General features: G+C 43.3%; 2 protein-coding genes across 4 annotated transcripts in view; one reads left to right on the top strand and one right to left on the bottom strand.

Annotated features, from left to right (window-relative positions):
* CDC123 (cell division cycle 123) overlaps positions 1 to 1,465 on the bottom strand; it is a 54,847-nt gene extending 53,382 nt beyond the window's left edge. Inside the window, exon 1 of one of the 2 annotated variants that reach the window (XM_017886670.1) lies at positions 1,105 to 1,465. In XM_017886670.1, the coding sequence (XP_017742159.1) occupies positions 1,105 to 1,178 (74 nt within the window). In that variant the 5' untranslated portion in view covers positions 1,179 to 1,465. The remainder of the gene's footprint in view (positions 1 to 1,104) is intronic. The other variant, XM_017886671.1, reaches the window with a different exon arrangement.
* Positions 1,297 to 14,124, top strand: part of NUDT5 (nudix hydrolase 5) — a 28,484-nt gene continuing 15,656 nt past the window's right edge. Inside the window, exons 1-4 of one of the 2 annotated variants that reach the window (XM_017886674.1) lie at positions 1,569 to 1,657; positions 7,657 to 7,797; positions 10,758 to 10,861; positions 12,132 to 12,199. In XM_017886674.1, the coding sequence (XP_017742163.1) occupies positions 10,799 to 10,861; positions 12,132 to 12,199 (131 nt within the window). In that variant the 5' untranslated portion in view covers positions 1,569 to 1,657; positions 7,657 to 7,797; positions 10,758 to 10,798. Of the gene's footprint in view, positions 1,658 to 7,656; positions 7,798 to 10,757; positions 10,862 to 12,131; positions 12,200 to 14,124 lie in introns of both variants that reach the window. The other variant, XM_017886673.1, reaches the window with a different exon arrangement.

Raw genomic sequence — 14,124 nt, 5'->3', positions numbered from 1 at the left:
AAAAAAAAAAAAAAAAAAAAAAAAAAAAATCTGGTTCTTCCTCAGGCTTTCAATTTCATCTAACAAACCTTATTATGTTTGAAAATCTACTAAATTTTAACCAATTTCAAGTGAAACTTTGTAACTTAAAAGTCTCTTTAAAAATTTAAACTATATTTATAAACTACTCAATTTTCTTTTTTAATATGTCTATTGGCTGATTACAAATAAGCCTTTCTAAGTACTTTACTCTCACAAAGCTAACAAACGAAATTGTTAAGTACAATGAATCCAAGGTTCTACCAGACATTCCAATACTATTTAAGAACCTGAAACTTTTCTTACACGTTTTAACTGACCATTCTGAGCCTATTACATATTTTCAAGTACATATCCAATCTTCATTGAATGAAATCATTATATAATGAATCAGCAATTACTGAAATGTTGGCTCAGAAAATCAGTAAGTGCAAACCCCAGATTTTCTATAAACACCTTTAAAAAAACTGAGAAACGAAATTGTATATATTAATACTTGCTGCCTCCGTGATGCTTTGAAGTATTTATACATTGTGGAATGGTTAAATGTAGCTAACTAACAAATGCATTGCCTAACAGAGTTATTTTTGTGATGAGAACACTAACATCCACTCTCCGTTTTTCAAGAATACTATACGTATATCGTCATTATAGTCTCCATGCTATACAACAAATCTATGTACTTGTTCTCGTATCTAACTGTAACTACGTATCCTTTCACCTTCCCAATCTCCAACCTCTGGGGAGGTGGCGAAAAGCAATGAAGCCACCGGGTGGCCTTGGGCAGTGATCACCTTGCGCCTGGGGCCATTCTAAAAGTAGTGGTGGTGAACTCCCAAGCCTAAACTACGTTAATCCACTACTCCTCCCGCCTCCGACCCTCACTGAAACCACAACTGACCCTCCTAGCCAGCACACTCGCTGGCTTGCAACAGGACGCAGACAACTGCTTACCTACTTCCCTCTCGACACACTCCCTCCCATGCAGTCGCTAAAGGCCTGCATTTTTTTGGATGGCACTAAGATTCGCTCACAAGTCGCAGTTCCCTTTGGCCGGTAGGCCGGGCGAACCCCCTCCCATCTCACCTCTTGATGGTAACGCCTCGGAAGAGCGGGTACCACGCGGAGAACTGGCAGTGCAACACATGCTCCTTCTTCATTCTCCAGCTGCCGCCGCCGCTGCCTTTCCCTCTCTTGCCTGCACCCTCCCGGAACCCTGGGCTCCGGCCCCGGAAGTGCCCGCCGAGCTATTTTGGTTCAAGGACTCTTCCGGTCCCTAAAGCAAGACGGAACACCGAGAAAGGGAAGCGGAGAAGGAGAATCCCAGGGCATACGCTTGACACACACGCACACAAAAAGAGCTTTAGTCTCGAAAGAGGAATTACTGAATTGTTGAGAGAGGAATTTTAAGAAGTTTACAACTCCGTCTTTGCCCTAGACACACGCTGACCCGGAAAGTAATCACCTGAAGCTAGGTCAAAGGCGGGGGTTCTACGGATGCCGGGAGGAGGGCGCGCGCCCATCCTGTTAGCACCGCGAGAGGCGCCGGTGTCTCGAACCGTGGCACCGGCATCGGCTGACACTGCTGTCTCCAGCTAGTTATTTCGTCCTCTTCCGTTCTTCACCCCTACATCTTGGAGTAAGTAACCGGGGCAGGCCAGTCACAGCACAAAATCTCTTTGGGGAGGAGAAGTAGAAGGGCTGAGGGAGCACATCTGCATGGTGCGTGCAGCCGCGCGGTGTCTCCCAGGCTGCGGCTGGGCACGCGTCCAGGCGCCCAAGAGGGAAACTGGGGATTGGAGCGGAGGAGCCTGGGCTACTCCGAGTAAAGAAAGCGGGGAACACCACAGCTAAGTGTTGGTTCCAGTGTAAAGGTTGCAGCATCTGCAGAGGAGTAGAATGCTTGGCAGAGGGAATACCGCCTGTACGATCCTGGGGGGTTCGACTTTGGGAGGAAAAAGGCGAGAGGTAAATTTGAGAAAGTGGAGAAAAAAGGAGACTTGTCTCCTTGGAGCGTTGAATTCGTTTAGTCTGGCCTCGCAAAAGTTATCAACCTGGAAAAAACGCAGATTTTTATCAGTATTCCTGCCAGTGATCGAATCATAAGACTGGAAGAATTCGAATCGAACTTGTACTGTCCTTCTTTTTTCCTTTGCTTCACTCCTGTCACCCAGCAAAGTTCAGTTTTGTTCGTTTCGTTAAAGAGAATGAGAAGTAACCAGCTGCTTTTATTTATTTATTTGAGACGGAGTCTCACTCTGTGCCCAGGCTGGAGTGTAGCGGCGCAATCTCGGCTCACTGCAACCTCCGCCTCCCGGGGTCAAGTGATTCTCCTGCCTTAGCCTCTCGAGTAGCTGAGAGCGCGCGCGCCTCCACGCCGGCTGATTTTTGTATTTTTAGTAGAGATGGGGCTTCGCCATATTTGCCAGGCTGGTCTCGAACTCCTGACCTTAGGTGATCTGCCCGCCTTAGCCTCCCAAAGTGCTGGGCTTACAGGCGTGAGCCACCGCGCCCGGCCTACCAACCAGCCGCTTTTAACCCCTAGTTGTGTCGCTTACCCTACGAGCTTTAGGCTTGCGCGAGGCATCTGTCTAAAGATATCTCCTTAAATGTACATTCTTCCTGGTCCACTTAGTTTTAAATTAGAAACAGCCCCACAGACTGCAGGCCTCTTGAGAAGGGTATTCCTTAGAATAATAAACAGAATTCTCTGCGTATTTTGAGTTAGAAACTCTTCCCCCCAGGAATATATACATTGTTTTAGGTTTTGTTTTGTTTTTCTCAAAAATGTTACTGGCTAAGTGGCTAGTTGGAAGCAGTGCTTTAAAGAATAACATTTTCAAAGCAGAGGTAAATAGATTATAATATTGCAGAGTATGTTGGTGGGGGTTGGACAGTAATGGTTCATTTATGCCTTGATCCGGAATTATGCAGTCCTTTCTATTTTGAGGGAGAGAAGCAATATTGTATATATGTCTGGAGGGTGGTGGCAGAAAGACTTAATGGCAGGCAGGAGCGGTCGCTCAAATAATTGTTTTGATTTGACTTAGAAAGTAAAAAATTGCAGCGGAAGGAGATGTCAGCATCATTGGGGAATTTATTTAGGTCAGATGTTTTCTAATGAAGATAGGAATAAATGTACGGAAGAAAACAGATCCCAGGAACACAGCCCTTCTGCGAGGAGCAGTACTTTAACAGCCCAAGAAACATTTGAGCATAGGCCGGTTGCGGTGCCTCATGCCTGTAATCCCAGCACTCTGGGAGGCCGAGGCGGGTGCATCACCTGAGGTTAGGAGTTTGTCCAGCCTGGCCAACATGGCGAAACCCCGTCCCTACTAAAATTACGAAAATTAGCCGGGCGTGTTGGCGCATGCCTGTAGTCCCAGCTAGTCGGGAGGCTGAAGCAGGACAATCGCTTGAATCCGGGAGGCGGAGGTTGCGATGAGCCGAGATCGTGCCGCTGCACTCCAGCCTGGCAACAGGGCAAGACTCCGTCTCAGAAAAAAAAAAAAAAAAAAAAAGAGTGTAGAGGTTAAGGCAGTTGCAAAGCTTTAATATAGAATTGCAGTTGTGTGTAGAAAAGCAGCTAAGTTTGTAAGCTTAAATATATAGATACTACAGGGAAGGAGTTTTTATAAATACCTTTTATTCAGGCTGTATACTTTAGAAGTGTGTTCAGTGACTTTTTAGTATTACAGTTGGTTTTAAGTAACTTGTTACACATTTAACTAGCATCAGATAAACTGACATTATAAGTAGGAGATGCTCAAATACTTTGAATGGATACAGCTAGATAAGCGTTCAGTGTATTTTAACCACTGTTGTTGTCTTCACTAAGCCATGAAGTCATTGTATTCATCAAGTTTCTCCAATAAAACCTTTCGACAGTGGAAATAGTTGCTTTTCCTCCTGCATGCTGAAAATTCAGTAATCATGTGATTATGGAGGAGGAGATTTATTGTGCAATTCCTAATGAAATAATGAAAAACCACATTTCCTTCTCTGAATCCATGGCATGACTAATCATCCTAGATTAATATTTTCACCTGTCTGCCGGTTTTCTTCACCTGGATGTCTGCCATCATCTCAAACATAGTGTGTACAGATTTGAGCCCTGCATCACCCCTTTTTTCTTCCGATGTCCCAGTCTCCCTTAAAACCATCTTCATGGAAATTAAATGTCACCTTGCCACTGCTACCACTCTACTCCAGACCTGTTATGTCCTGCCTGGACTATTATAAGTGGTTCTTTACAGTCTCATTACTATACATCTGTAACCAATTCACCTTCCCAAGGGTCATTACAGTCAGTTCACTGTTGCTCAACCAGAATTAAACGTGAAGATTATAAACCACCTGGTAAATGATTGCTGGATATCACCAAGTGGCATAATTTCAGTAAACGTTAATTCCTCCCTGCCCACCCCACTGCCACACCTGAAGAGAATGCAAAAACAAACAAAAAAAAAACCCATAAGTGAATTCAATTGTGGGTACCCAAATTTTTTTTTTACTGCAAATGGCACAAAAGAAGGATACATCAGAATATTATCCTTTTTTTTCTTGAGACAGAGTCTCGCTCTGTCGCCCAGGCTGGAATGCAGTGGTGCAGTCTTGGCTCACTGCAACCGCTGCCTGCTGGGTTCAGGCTTTTCTCATGCCTCATTCCGCCGAGTAGCGGGACTACTGGCGTGTGCCACCTCACCCAGCTAATTTTTTGTATTTTTAGCAGAGACGGGGGGCGGGGTGGGGGGTTCACTATGTTGGTCAGTCTCGAACTCCTGACCTCAAGTGATGCACCCGCCTTGGCCTCCCAAAGTGCTGGGATTACAGCATGAGCCACCGAGCCCGGCCAGAATATTATCTTTTAAAAATATAATTTAAAAAATTTTAACTATGACCAAAATTATTAAATATAACTACAAATTATTTGATTCTTTGTTCCTTCTCAATCAAGTGACTTTTCTTTGTAATTTTTCTGCCAGAATGTAGATTGCCACTTTAGACATCCCCAATTTGATGCTTGACTTTAACAAGACAATCATAAAGTAAGTTATTACTGCAAAAAGAAATTAATTCTGTCTTCCACTTAATTTCTTTTTTTTTTTTTTTTTTGTTATTGTTGTTTTGGTTTTTTTTGGAGACAGACTCTCACTCTGTCACTGTGCTAGAATGCAGTGGCATGATCTCGGCTCACTGCAAACTCCGCCTCCCTGGTTTAACTGATTCTCCTGCCTCAGCTTCCCACTTAATTTCTTTCAGAGTGCCTTGTTGATTTCTCTGTTCAATTATTACACTGTTCCAACTGCCTGACGACCCTCTTTGTCAATCAGGAGTTCTGCTTATGATGTGGGCTCCTGCATCTTGTATTTGGTTGAGTATTGTTGATACTAACAATATTCATCTTTATCAGGGAGAGACTAGCCAACATATAATTTCTTGTTAGGATTTTTTGCTTCACTTTGCAGCCTCAGCAGATGGCAGGGATTCAGGTACGGTGATTGAATAATGAGCCTCAGTGCCAACTGCACAACCAGACTTTTGAGTTCATAGTTTAACTTCTGGAATCTAAAATCCCACTTAACTTTTTATGCAGCTGTTGTTACTAATACTGGCATACTGAAGTTGGTGAAAAATTAATCACTTCCTCCCTTTCAGTAGAGGGCTGTACTTGCTGCCTAACCCCAAAATTAGTTTATTTGGTGTTTTCTTTGTTTGTTTTTTACATGGGGTCTCACTATGTTTCCTAGGGTCATCTCGAATTCCTGAGCTCAAGCGATCCTCCCACCTCAGCCTCTACGAGTAGCCGGGACTATAGGCACATACAATGCATGGCAATGGCCCCCAAAACTGCCTCATATCACAACAGTAATTTGTGCCATGCCAGTTAGCTTTGTGTGCTTTGTTGGCCGGCAGTTTTGGGGGCAGAGATCCAATCAAATCTGTGTACGGCCTTAGAAATGTGCTCGCAAATCACCATCGTTGTGTGCGGAGCTGTTTTGGGAGTTTTGGTAGTGGTGGTTTTCCCTTTGTTGTTGTTTTTGTTTTTGTTTTGAGACCAAGTCTCGCCCGGGCTGGAGTGGTGCAGTGGCAGATCTCGGCTCACTGCAAGCTCCACCTCCTGGGTTCAAGCCATTCTCCTGCCTCAGCCTCCTGAGTAGCTGGGACTATGGGCGCCTGCCACCGCACCCAGCTAATTTTTGTATTTTTAGTAGAGGTGGGGTTTCACTGTGTTAGCCAGATGGTCTTGATCTCCTGACCACGTGATCTGCCTGCCTCGGCCTCCCAAAGTGCTGGGATTACAGGCGTGAGCCACCGCACCCAGCTTTTCCTTTGTTTTTTAAAGGAGGAGGTGGAGGAGGAGCTTGAGAACCACAGGGCTTGCCATACACTCAGAATTTCTCCCCCTTTCCCCGGTGTCTCTGCCTTTGTTCATGGGTATCTTCTAGTTGGAATGCTTTCCCTGCACTCTTGGTCTCTAAGCCATGTCTTCACATCAAACTGTCTTTTAAAAATCTTGCCTGGGTGCAGTGGCTCACCCTTGTAATCCCAGTGCTTTGGGAGGCCGAGGCGGGTGGATCACTTGAGGTCAGGAGTTCGAAACCAACCTGGCCAATATGGTGAAACCCTGTCTCTGCTAAAAATACAAAAATCAGCCAGGCGTGGTGGCACGGGCCTGTAATCCCAGCTGTTCGGGTGGCCGAGGCAGGAGAATTGATTGAACCCGGGAGGTGGAGGTTGCTGTGAGCCGAGATTGCGCCATTGTACTCCAGCCTGGGTGTTGCATCGAGACTCTGTCTGAAGAAAAAAAAAAAAGGCTTTATCATTTTCCTCACTGCCTCCCAAGTGGATGTGTGTGTCCCTCCTTTAAAACACCATGGTATAGTGGGTCTATGAGGCAGGTCTTTGCCCCAGATGTACTTGCTAAACTGTAAAGTGCTCAAGGACAAGCATAGTGGTCAGTGTGCACTGAGTATATACACAGACGTTTCCACTGCTGGTGCTCTCAAAGCTAGTTAGAGACTTCTGCCTGCCATTGCGCAAGGTGTCTAAAAATCTTAGAGCATTTCCCCTCATTAATGGGTTTTTTTGTGTGTGTGCTCAGGAGAATTGCACATCCAACACATCTAGACCTTCAGTGCTCAAACTGAACTGAGTTAAAACGATTTATGAGAATTAAAACAGCTTGTGACTTTAAAGACTAAGGACAATCATAAGTGAAATTGTAGAACACTCAACATCATGTACATGTATATTTTTCATACCATACACATATTGGCAATATGCAAATGACCTTAAATTCTAACTAATGAAGTGGATAAAATGTATATCAAAGTTTGCTTTTAAATCTTGAAGTAGCGTTGAGTCCGTTAAGGCAAACTCCGTTGCAGTGGTGGAGACGCTGGCATACGAAGCATGGGATTTAAACCTCATTTCTCCTTCTTTCTGCAGCGTGTTGCTGGTAGTGACTAGCCCCTGACTGGCAGTGTTTTGCTTCTGCTTTTGAAATGGTGCTAAAAACAAGATTCCTTTTCTGTTTCTTAAAATTTCTGAGGTACTTTTATAGTCCTTCTGAAATGTTTGGGAATCTCATAGTAAAGAATATACTTTTGAATTTGCACATTTTTGTCATTACAGAATCCGTGGATTGCTGCACAATACCGTTTCCCTTTGAGGCTGATGCATTCCAAAGAAATACTCTTTATTAGTGGCCAGGCGCAGTGGCTCACGCTTGTAATCCCAGCACTTTGGGAGGCCAAGGCGGGCGGATCACCTGAGGTCAGGAGTTCGAGGCCAGCCTGCCCAACATGGCGAAATCCCATCTCTACTAAAAATGTAAAAATCAGCCGGGCACAGTGGTGGGAGCCTGTAATCCCAGCTACTCGGGAGGCTGAGGCAGGAGAATCGCTTGAATCTGGGAGGCAGAGGTTGCAGTGAGCCAAGATCACGCCATTGCACTCCAGCCTAGGCGACAAGAGCGAAACTCCATCTCAAAAAAAAAAAAAAAAAGTTTACCTAATAAATTATCATCCATGGTACTTTCAAAGGAAAAAGTGCCTGTTTTCTTAGTAGGGCTGCAGGTTTCAATATGCTAAATGACTGTCTCTAAATATTTAAACTTCTACGTGGCTTACTTCCTTATTACCTTCAGGTCTCCATTCTGAAGTCACCAAATTCAACAGGCCTTGCCTGATCACTCCATATAGATTACTCTTTCCATCTTCCCCACACTTCTCATCCTTTTTAATTTTCTCATGAAACGCTGAGTCACTTGACATAAATTTTTGTTCTCTTTCACTGTTTCTCCTTTTTTCTAACTAGAAAGTGAGGTCCAGCGGGGAGGGGATCTTTGACTGTCCCACTCACCCCCACTTTTTTTTTTTCTTTTTTTTTTTTTTCCAGACAGAGTCTCACTCTGTCACCAGCCTGGAGTGCAGTGGTGTGATCTCAGCTCACTGCAACCTCTGCCTCCCAGGTTCAAGCCATTCCCCTCCCTCAGCCTTCCCAGTACCTGGGGCTACAGGTGCGCCCTATCACGCCCAGCTAATCTTATATTTTTAGTAGAGATGGTTTCACCGTGTTGGCCAGGATGGTCTCCATCTCTTGACCTCGTGATCCACCTGCCTTGGCCTCCCAAAGTGCTCTGATTACAGGTGTGAGGCGTGAGCCACCGTGCCCGGCCTCACTGCCACTCTTCTAACGCGTCATCTCACCTTTCACAGGTTGGCCACAGGGGACTCAGCCAGGTTACCTGTGATAATCAGTCAGATACTTGATTTGTAAAGGCACTTGATGGCTATCCATACAGTTTGTTTGTTATTGATTGAATTTTAGGATAGGGAAGCTTGCTGTCTCGGGTACACATTGAAGATCAGATGGGTAGTATGATTACTTTGAATCCTAGAAGAAACAAAGAGCAGACTCACTTTTTCTTCTAAGACAGTTGGGAAGAGAGTTGATGCTGGGTGGGCTGTATTCCTTGAAGCTGAAGTTAGGTGGCATAGGTTAGAGAACTGTGGAACATAAGAGGGCAGTGGTGTGATCTCGGCTCACTGCAACCCTAAACTCCTGGGTCCGAGTGACCCTCCTGCCTTAGCTTCCTGAGTAGCTGGGACTACAGGTGTCTACCACCATGCCCGACGTTACCCAGGCTGGTCTCAGACTCTTCGCCTCCCAAAGGGCTAGGATTACAGATGTGAGCCACTGTGCCTGGTCTAAGTAACAGTTCTCAAAAGAAACAACAAAGAAAACACAGGGGAGGAAATTAACAGTGAAGTCATTCAAGAAAAATTCCCTGTAAAGAAGCATAGTAAGAAGTTTCCAGATGGAAAGGACCCACTTGACCTCCCAGTACAATAACATGAACATGAAAGTGTGACTAACTACAAGCTTCCAGAGGAGGAAAACAGATGACATGGCAAAAAGATGAAGAATAAGAATAGCTTTGGACTTCTCAACAGCAGCATCAGAAGCAAGACAACTAAGCAATGCCGTCCAGTTTCATAGAAAATTGGCTTTGGGCCTATAATTCTATATACAGCTGAATTATCAACCATGTGGGTAACAAAAAAAGACTTTGACCTTTGGACAGGCAGGGTCCAAAAATGAAGGAATAAAGAAAGAGGAAATAATAATATACAATAAATGGGATAAGGGCCTGCTCTATTCGTAACAGAACTTGTAGTACTACCCGATTCTTTCTCTGCAACTATGACTTTCATACCTGCTGAAACTTAAAAGTAACTGGGGAGGTGAGGACAGTGGCTCATGCCTGTAATCCCAGCACTCTGGGACACCGAGGCGGGAGGAGGATCGCTTGAGCCCAGGAGTCTGAGACCAGCCTGCAAAACATAGTGAGACCCCACCTCTACCAACAGTTTAAAAAATTAGTTGCTGTGGTAGCATGTACCTGTAATCCCAGCTACTCAGGAGGCTGAGATGCAAGGAGCACTTGAGCTTGAGAGGTAGAGGCTACAGTGAGCCATGATTTCACCACTGCACTCCAACCTGTACAGCAGAATGAGACCTTACATCTCAAAAAATAAGTAAAGTTAGGTGTAAAGGATAGATAAAAGACTGAGAGGTGGACATGGAGAGTGATAAATAATCTTTCTGCTGTCTTCCCTTGGAAAGAATTTAAGATTCGGAGTCAGAAAAATCAGGCTGGGCGCCGTGCCTCACGCCTGTAATCCCAGCACTTTGGGAGGCCAAGGAGGGCAGATCACTTGAGGTCAGGAGGTCGAGACCAGCATGGCCAACGTGGTGAAACCCCATCTCTACTAAAAATATAAAAATTATCCAGGCATGGTGACCTACGCCTGTAGTCCCAGCTACTCTAGCTGAGGCTCGAGAATCGCTTGAACCCAGGAGGCAGAGGTTGCAATAAGCTGAGATCGTGCCACTGCACTCTAGCCTGGGCGACAGAGACTCTCAAAAAAAAAAAAGAAAAAAAATCTGATGAAGAATGTTGACCTCTGAGTGCCTAGAACAGGCACAGCAGGAACTTGGCTGGTGTGGCTGAGTGTGACTGTCCCAGTAGTCCCTACTGTCACTTCCTGCCTTATCCCTGGACCTCCCTGTTCACAGTTCCACCTGTGGCAGTTCCCTCAGATACTGAGACAGGCAGCGTTGATGGTAGATGAATTTTTTGCTATTTAAGTACTTTGACTAGTGGCCTGGGGACTAATGTTTAATTCAGAAAAATAATTTTAGCCTAAACAAATCTCATTATCTTGCAGGGTGAACTTCTCACCTGAGGGCTATAAAGACTGGTTTGAAAATGGAGAGCCAAGAACCAATGCAGTCTTCTCAGAATGGCAAACAATATATTATTTCAGAGGAGGTATAACTTGGTTTTCATTTTCCTTTCCTTCCCCCACATAAATCTGAGTTTAATAGAAATATATAGGCTATTTGTTGTTACAAATGGTGGTTTTTCATTCTTGAAGAAGGTCATGAAGATTTTTCCTACTCCTTTTTTTGGGCTCGGGCACATTTTGCTCTTGTGTGGGAGGAGTAGTGTGTCTGTGTATTAGTGAAATTGAGACTCTAGGTAGATTTGGGCTCTTAACAGAAAAATTCTTAATCCTTACTGTGTTTCCCTAGATAGAAGAAGAAAGAATATATGCATTTGAGGACTTAGATATTTCATATGTAGTTGTCACAACTTGGCTGTTTATGGTCTCCAGATGAGTGTTTAAGAACGATAAAAACCTCCGTTGTTAATTGTAGTCTAAATTCCAATGAGTTCTAGAACCAATGTATGTCTGTGTGTTACTCAATTTAGCTTTAAAAGTCTTTTCCTGCAGGAACCATTGCAGTGGATAAATTTTAAATCCTTCATCTTGGAACTCTGATCTTGACACCTTTCTGGAATTCCTTTTGATTTAAAATCTTTCCATGTTGTCTGTGAACAGATCTGCTGAAAATTATTAGGTTGCTGCTGGCAAGAAGTGAAAGATAGGGTAGTAGGAAAAAGGCTCCTGCTTTATACGCAGTGGCGCCCTCCTCTCAGTTCAGTATAGTGCCATAGGTAAGTTAGTCTTCAACACCATAACTCCCCAATGTCTAGGCAGAACGAACCTGGGGTGTCCGTCTGCGGTTGGGTGGGAAACCCGTGTGTCATGATAGGAGATCCAATCCCGGACCTTGTTTCACCACAGTCCGCCTTCCTGTGTCATCACTGACAGGAAAATACTAGTGTCTAGAGATGGCCGTTTCTACATACTAAACTCACCTGTGTTGTATGCACCCAGGTCAGGAGACAGACCATCAAGAGCGTCCCAGGAGACCCTCACCCTGTGTGCTCCCTTCCGGTTACCTCCATGCCCCACCCCCGCCACCAACTCCCAGGAGTTTTTAGACTGTCATTTCTTTTCACCTGTTACTACTAACCCCAAGAAATCTCAAAAAGAAGCAGAAAGGCCCTTTGAAAAAAACAACCCTGAATACCTACCTACTCTGAACTGAAAAACATGCCCGCAAGTTATTGGGAAGGAAACATGGTTATTGGGAGTCTGGGGAAGGACAGAGGAAATGTGAAAGAAAAAACCTTTTAGATAAAAACAACTTGGTTTGAAGGTTTCCCAACTTATTATCTGATATCCTTTTAGTTAATTTCAGAAGGAAAATGGGTCAAGCTTGAAAAAACAACGTACATGGATCCTACTGGTAAAACTAGGTAAACTTTTTTTTTCTTATAAAATGTCCATTATTTGGGTTCTCAAGTTATCCGTTGAGTGTTTTACATAAACTTTGATGTTTTCTTTTTTGTAAACAGTTTTAAATAAATAATCTAATTTAGCTGTTTTTCCAGTGTTAGGATGTTTGGATCATTTATAATTGCTGAATAAAATTGGGTTGTAAATGTGTTACAATAACTAATCAGAAAAGTATTTTAATACCATTCTCCCTAAGTAGACAAGTATAGACCTAAAACTTTTGGGCCAAACCTAATTGAAGCTGATAAGGCGACAGAATAGTTAACAGTGCCTGTTGCTTCCTTCTAGTAGAATCAGTTTTTAATTTCTAAATTAGAAGAAATAAAGAGAAAACAACAACATTGCTAATTTTGAGGTATGTGCCTGCCTCATGGAAATGCAAATCAGGAAAAAACATTTTGTACACCCTATTTCATAATATGTATCAATAGCCCTAAAAATACTGTACCCTTTGACCTAGTAATCCCAGTTTTAACAAAGTGTTAAGGGCCAGGTATAGTGGCTCACACCTGTAATCCCAGCACTTTGGGAGACCAAGCAGGGGTGCGAATTGCCTGAGGTCAGGAGTTCAAGACCAGCCTAGAGAGCATGGCAAAACCCCATCTCTACTAAAAATACAAAAATTAGCTGGGCGTGGTAGCATACACCTGTAATCCCAGCTACTTGGGAGGCTGAGGCAGGAGAATTGCTTGAACCCGGGAGGTGGAAGTTGCAGTGAGCTGAGATCGCACCACTGCACTCCAGCCTGGGAGACAGACTGAGACTCTACCTCAAAAAAAAAAAATAACCAACAGCAAAAGAAAGTATTAAGTAAATTAGTATTCAGAATTAAATTTATATATAGAAAATGTTCACCAAAAATTTAAAAGACAGAAAAACTGAAAGCAACCTAGATATCTTAAAAATAGGAAATGAGTTGTTATAGTGTATTGCCTTGGTAAAATTATAGCGTATTGCCTTGGTAAAATCTCTGCAGCTGTCTAAAAAGCAGATTCTGAAGACAACCTAGCAATATGGGAAAACTTCCTAAGTTGATAACAAAGTAGCAAAGTGTGTATATGCTTTTCAAACTCTGCCAAACATGTGTAAGAAAAAGCCGGAAGGAAAACTGTAGCACAATGAGAAAAAAGCTATGTGGTTAACCCTTTTTCTTCTACTTTCCAGATTTTTGCATAGTAATCTTTTGATACGGTAAACTCTCAGAAGAAAATAGTGTGAAAATAAATTTTTTACTTAGTGAAATATAAAAAGGAGCACAACAGAATGAGAACGAAATTTAGTAACCAGATCACATGATACAAATCCATCAATATGAAAACTCCATTTGCAAAGTGATCCAATAAGAGTACATGGTTTCCTTGTGATGAAATAGATCATCAAGATGCAAATACGTGGACTTGCCAGTAAACAACTCTGATGATATCTGCCTACTAAACTAGCAAAGCCCTTGAGAAGGCCTTTTGTAGGACAGCTGTGGGGAACATACTAAGAGATAGATAGCACTGTTGAATTAAAACCAGCAGTAAGAAAGCTAAGCACAGTATGATCCATCGACCATGAAAGACTGTAACTCTTCACTTAAAATGCCAAGTGAGTTTGATATGGAAAACTAAATGTATGAAATAAGTAGGGCCCAAACCCAATACAGAAATGTGGCAAGGCCCAAATCTTAGGGAGCACCATATGTTCAAATGTATTTTTATTTGTGAAACTATAGAGAGGTTGGAACCCAATGTATAGTGATACAGTTTGGTTCTCTTTTTCCTATCAAATTAAGTTTATAACACAAAACATAGCCCTCAACTCTAATGAGTCTAAACATGTGTTTGAGGCCAGGCGCAGTGGCTCACGCCTATAATCCCAGCACTTTGGGAGGCCAAGGTAG

The sequence above is a fragment of the Rhinopithecus bieti genome, unplaced genomic scaffold, assembly GCF_001698545.2.
Source record: "Rhinopithecus bieti isolate Rb0 unplaced genomic scaffold, ASM169854v2 scaffold_13900, whole genome shotgun sequence".
Lineage (NCBI taxonomy): Eukaryota > Metazoa > Chordata > Mammalia > Primates > Cercopithecidae > Rhinopithecus > Rhinopithecus bieti.
This window is presented reverse-complemented; position numbering and strand designations above follow the sequence as displayed.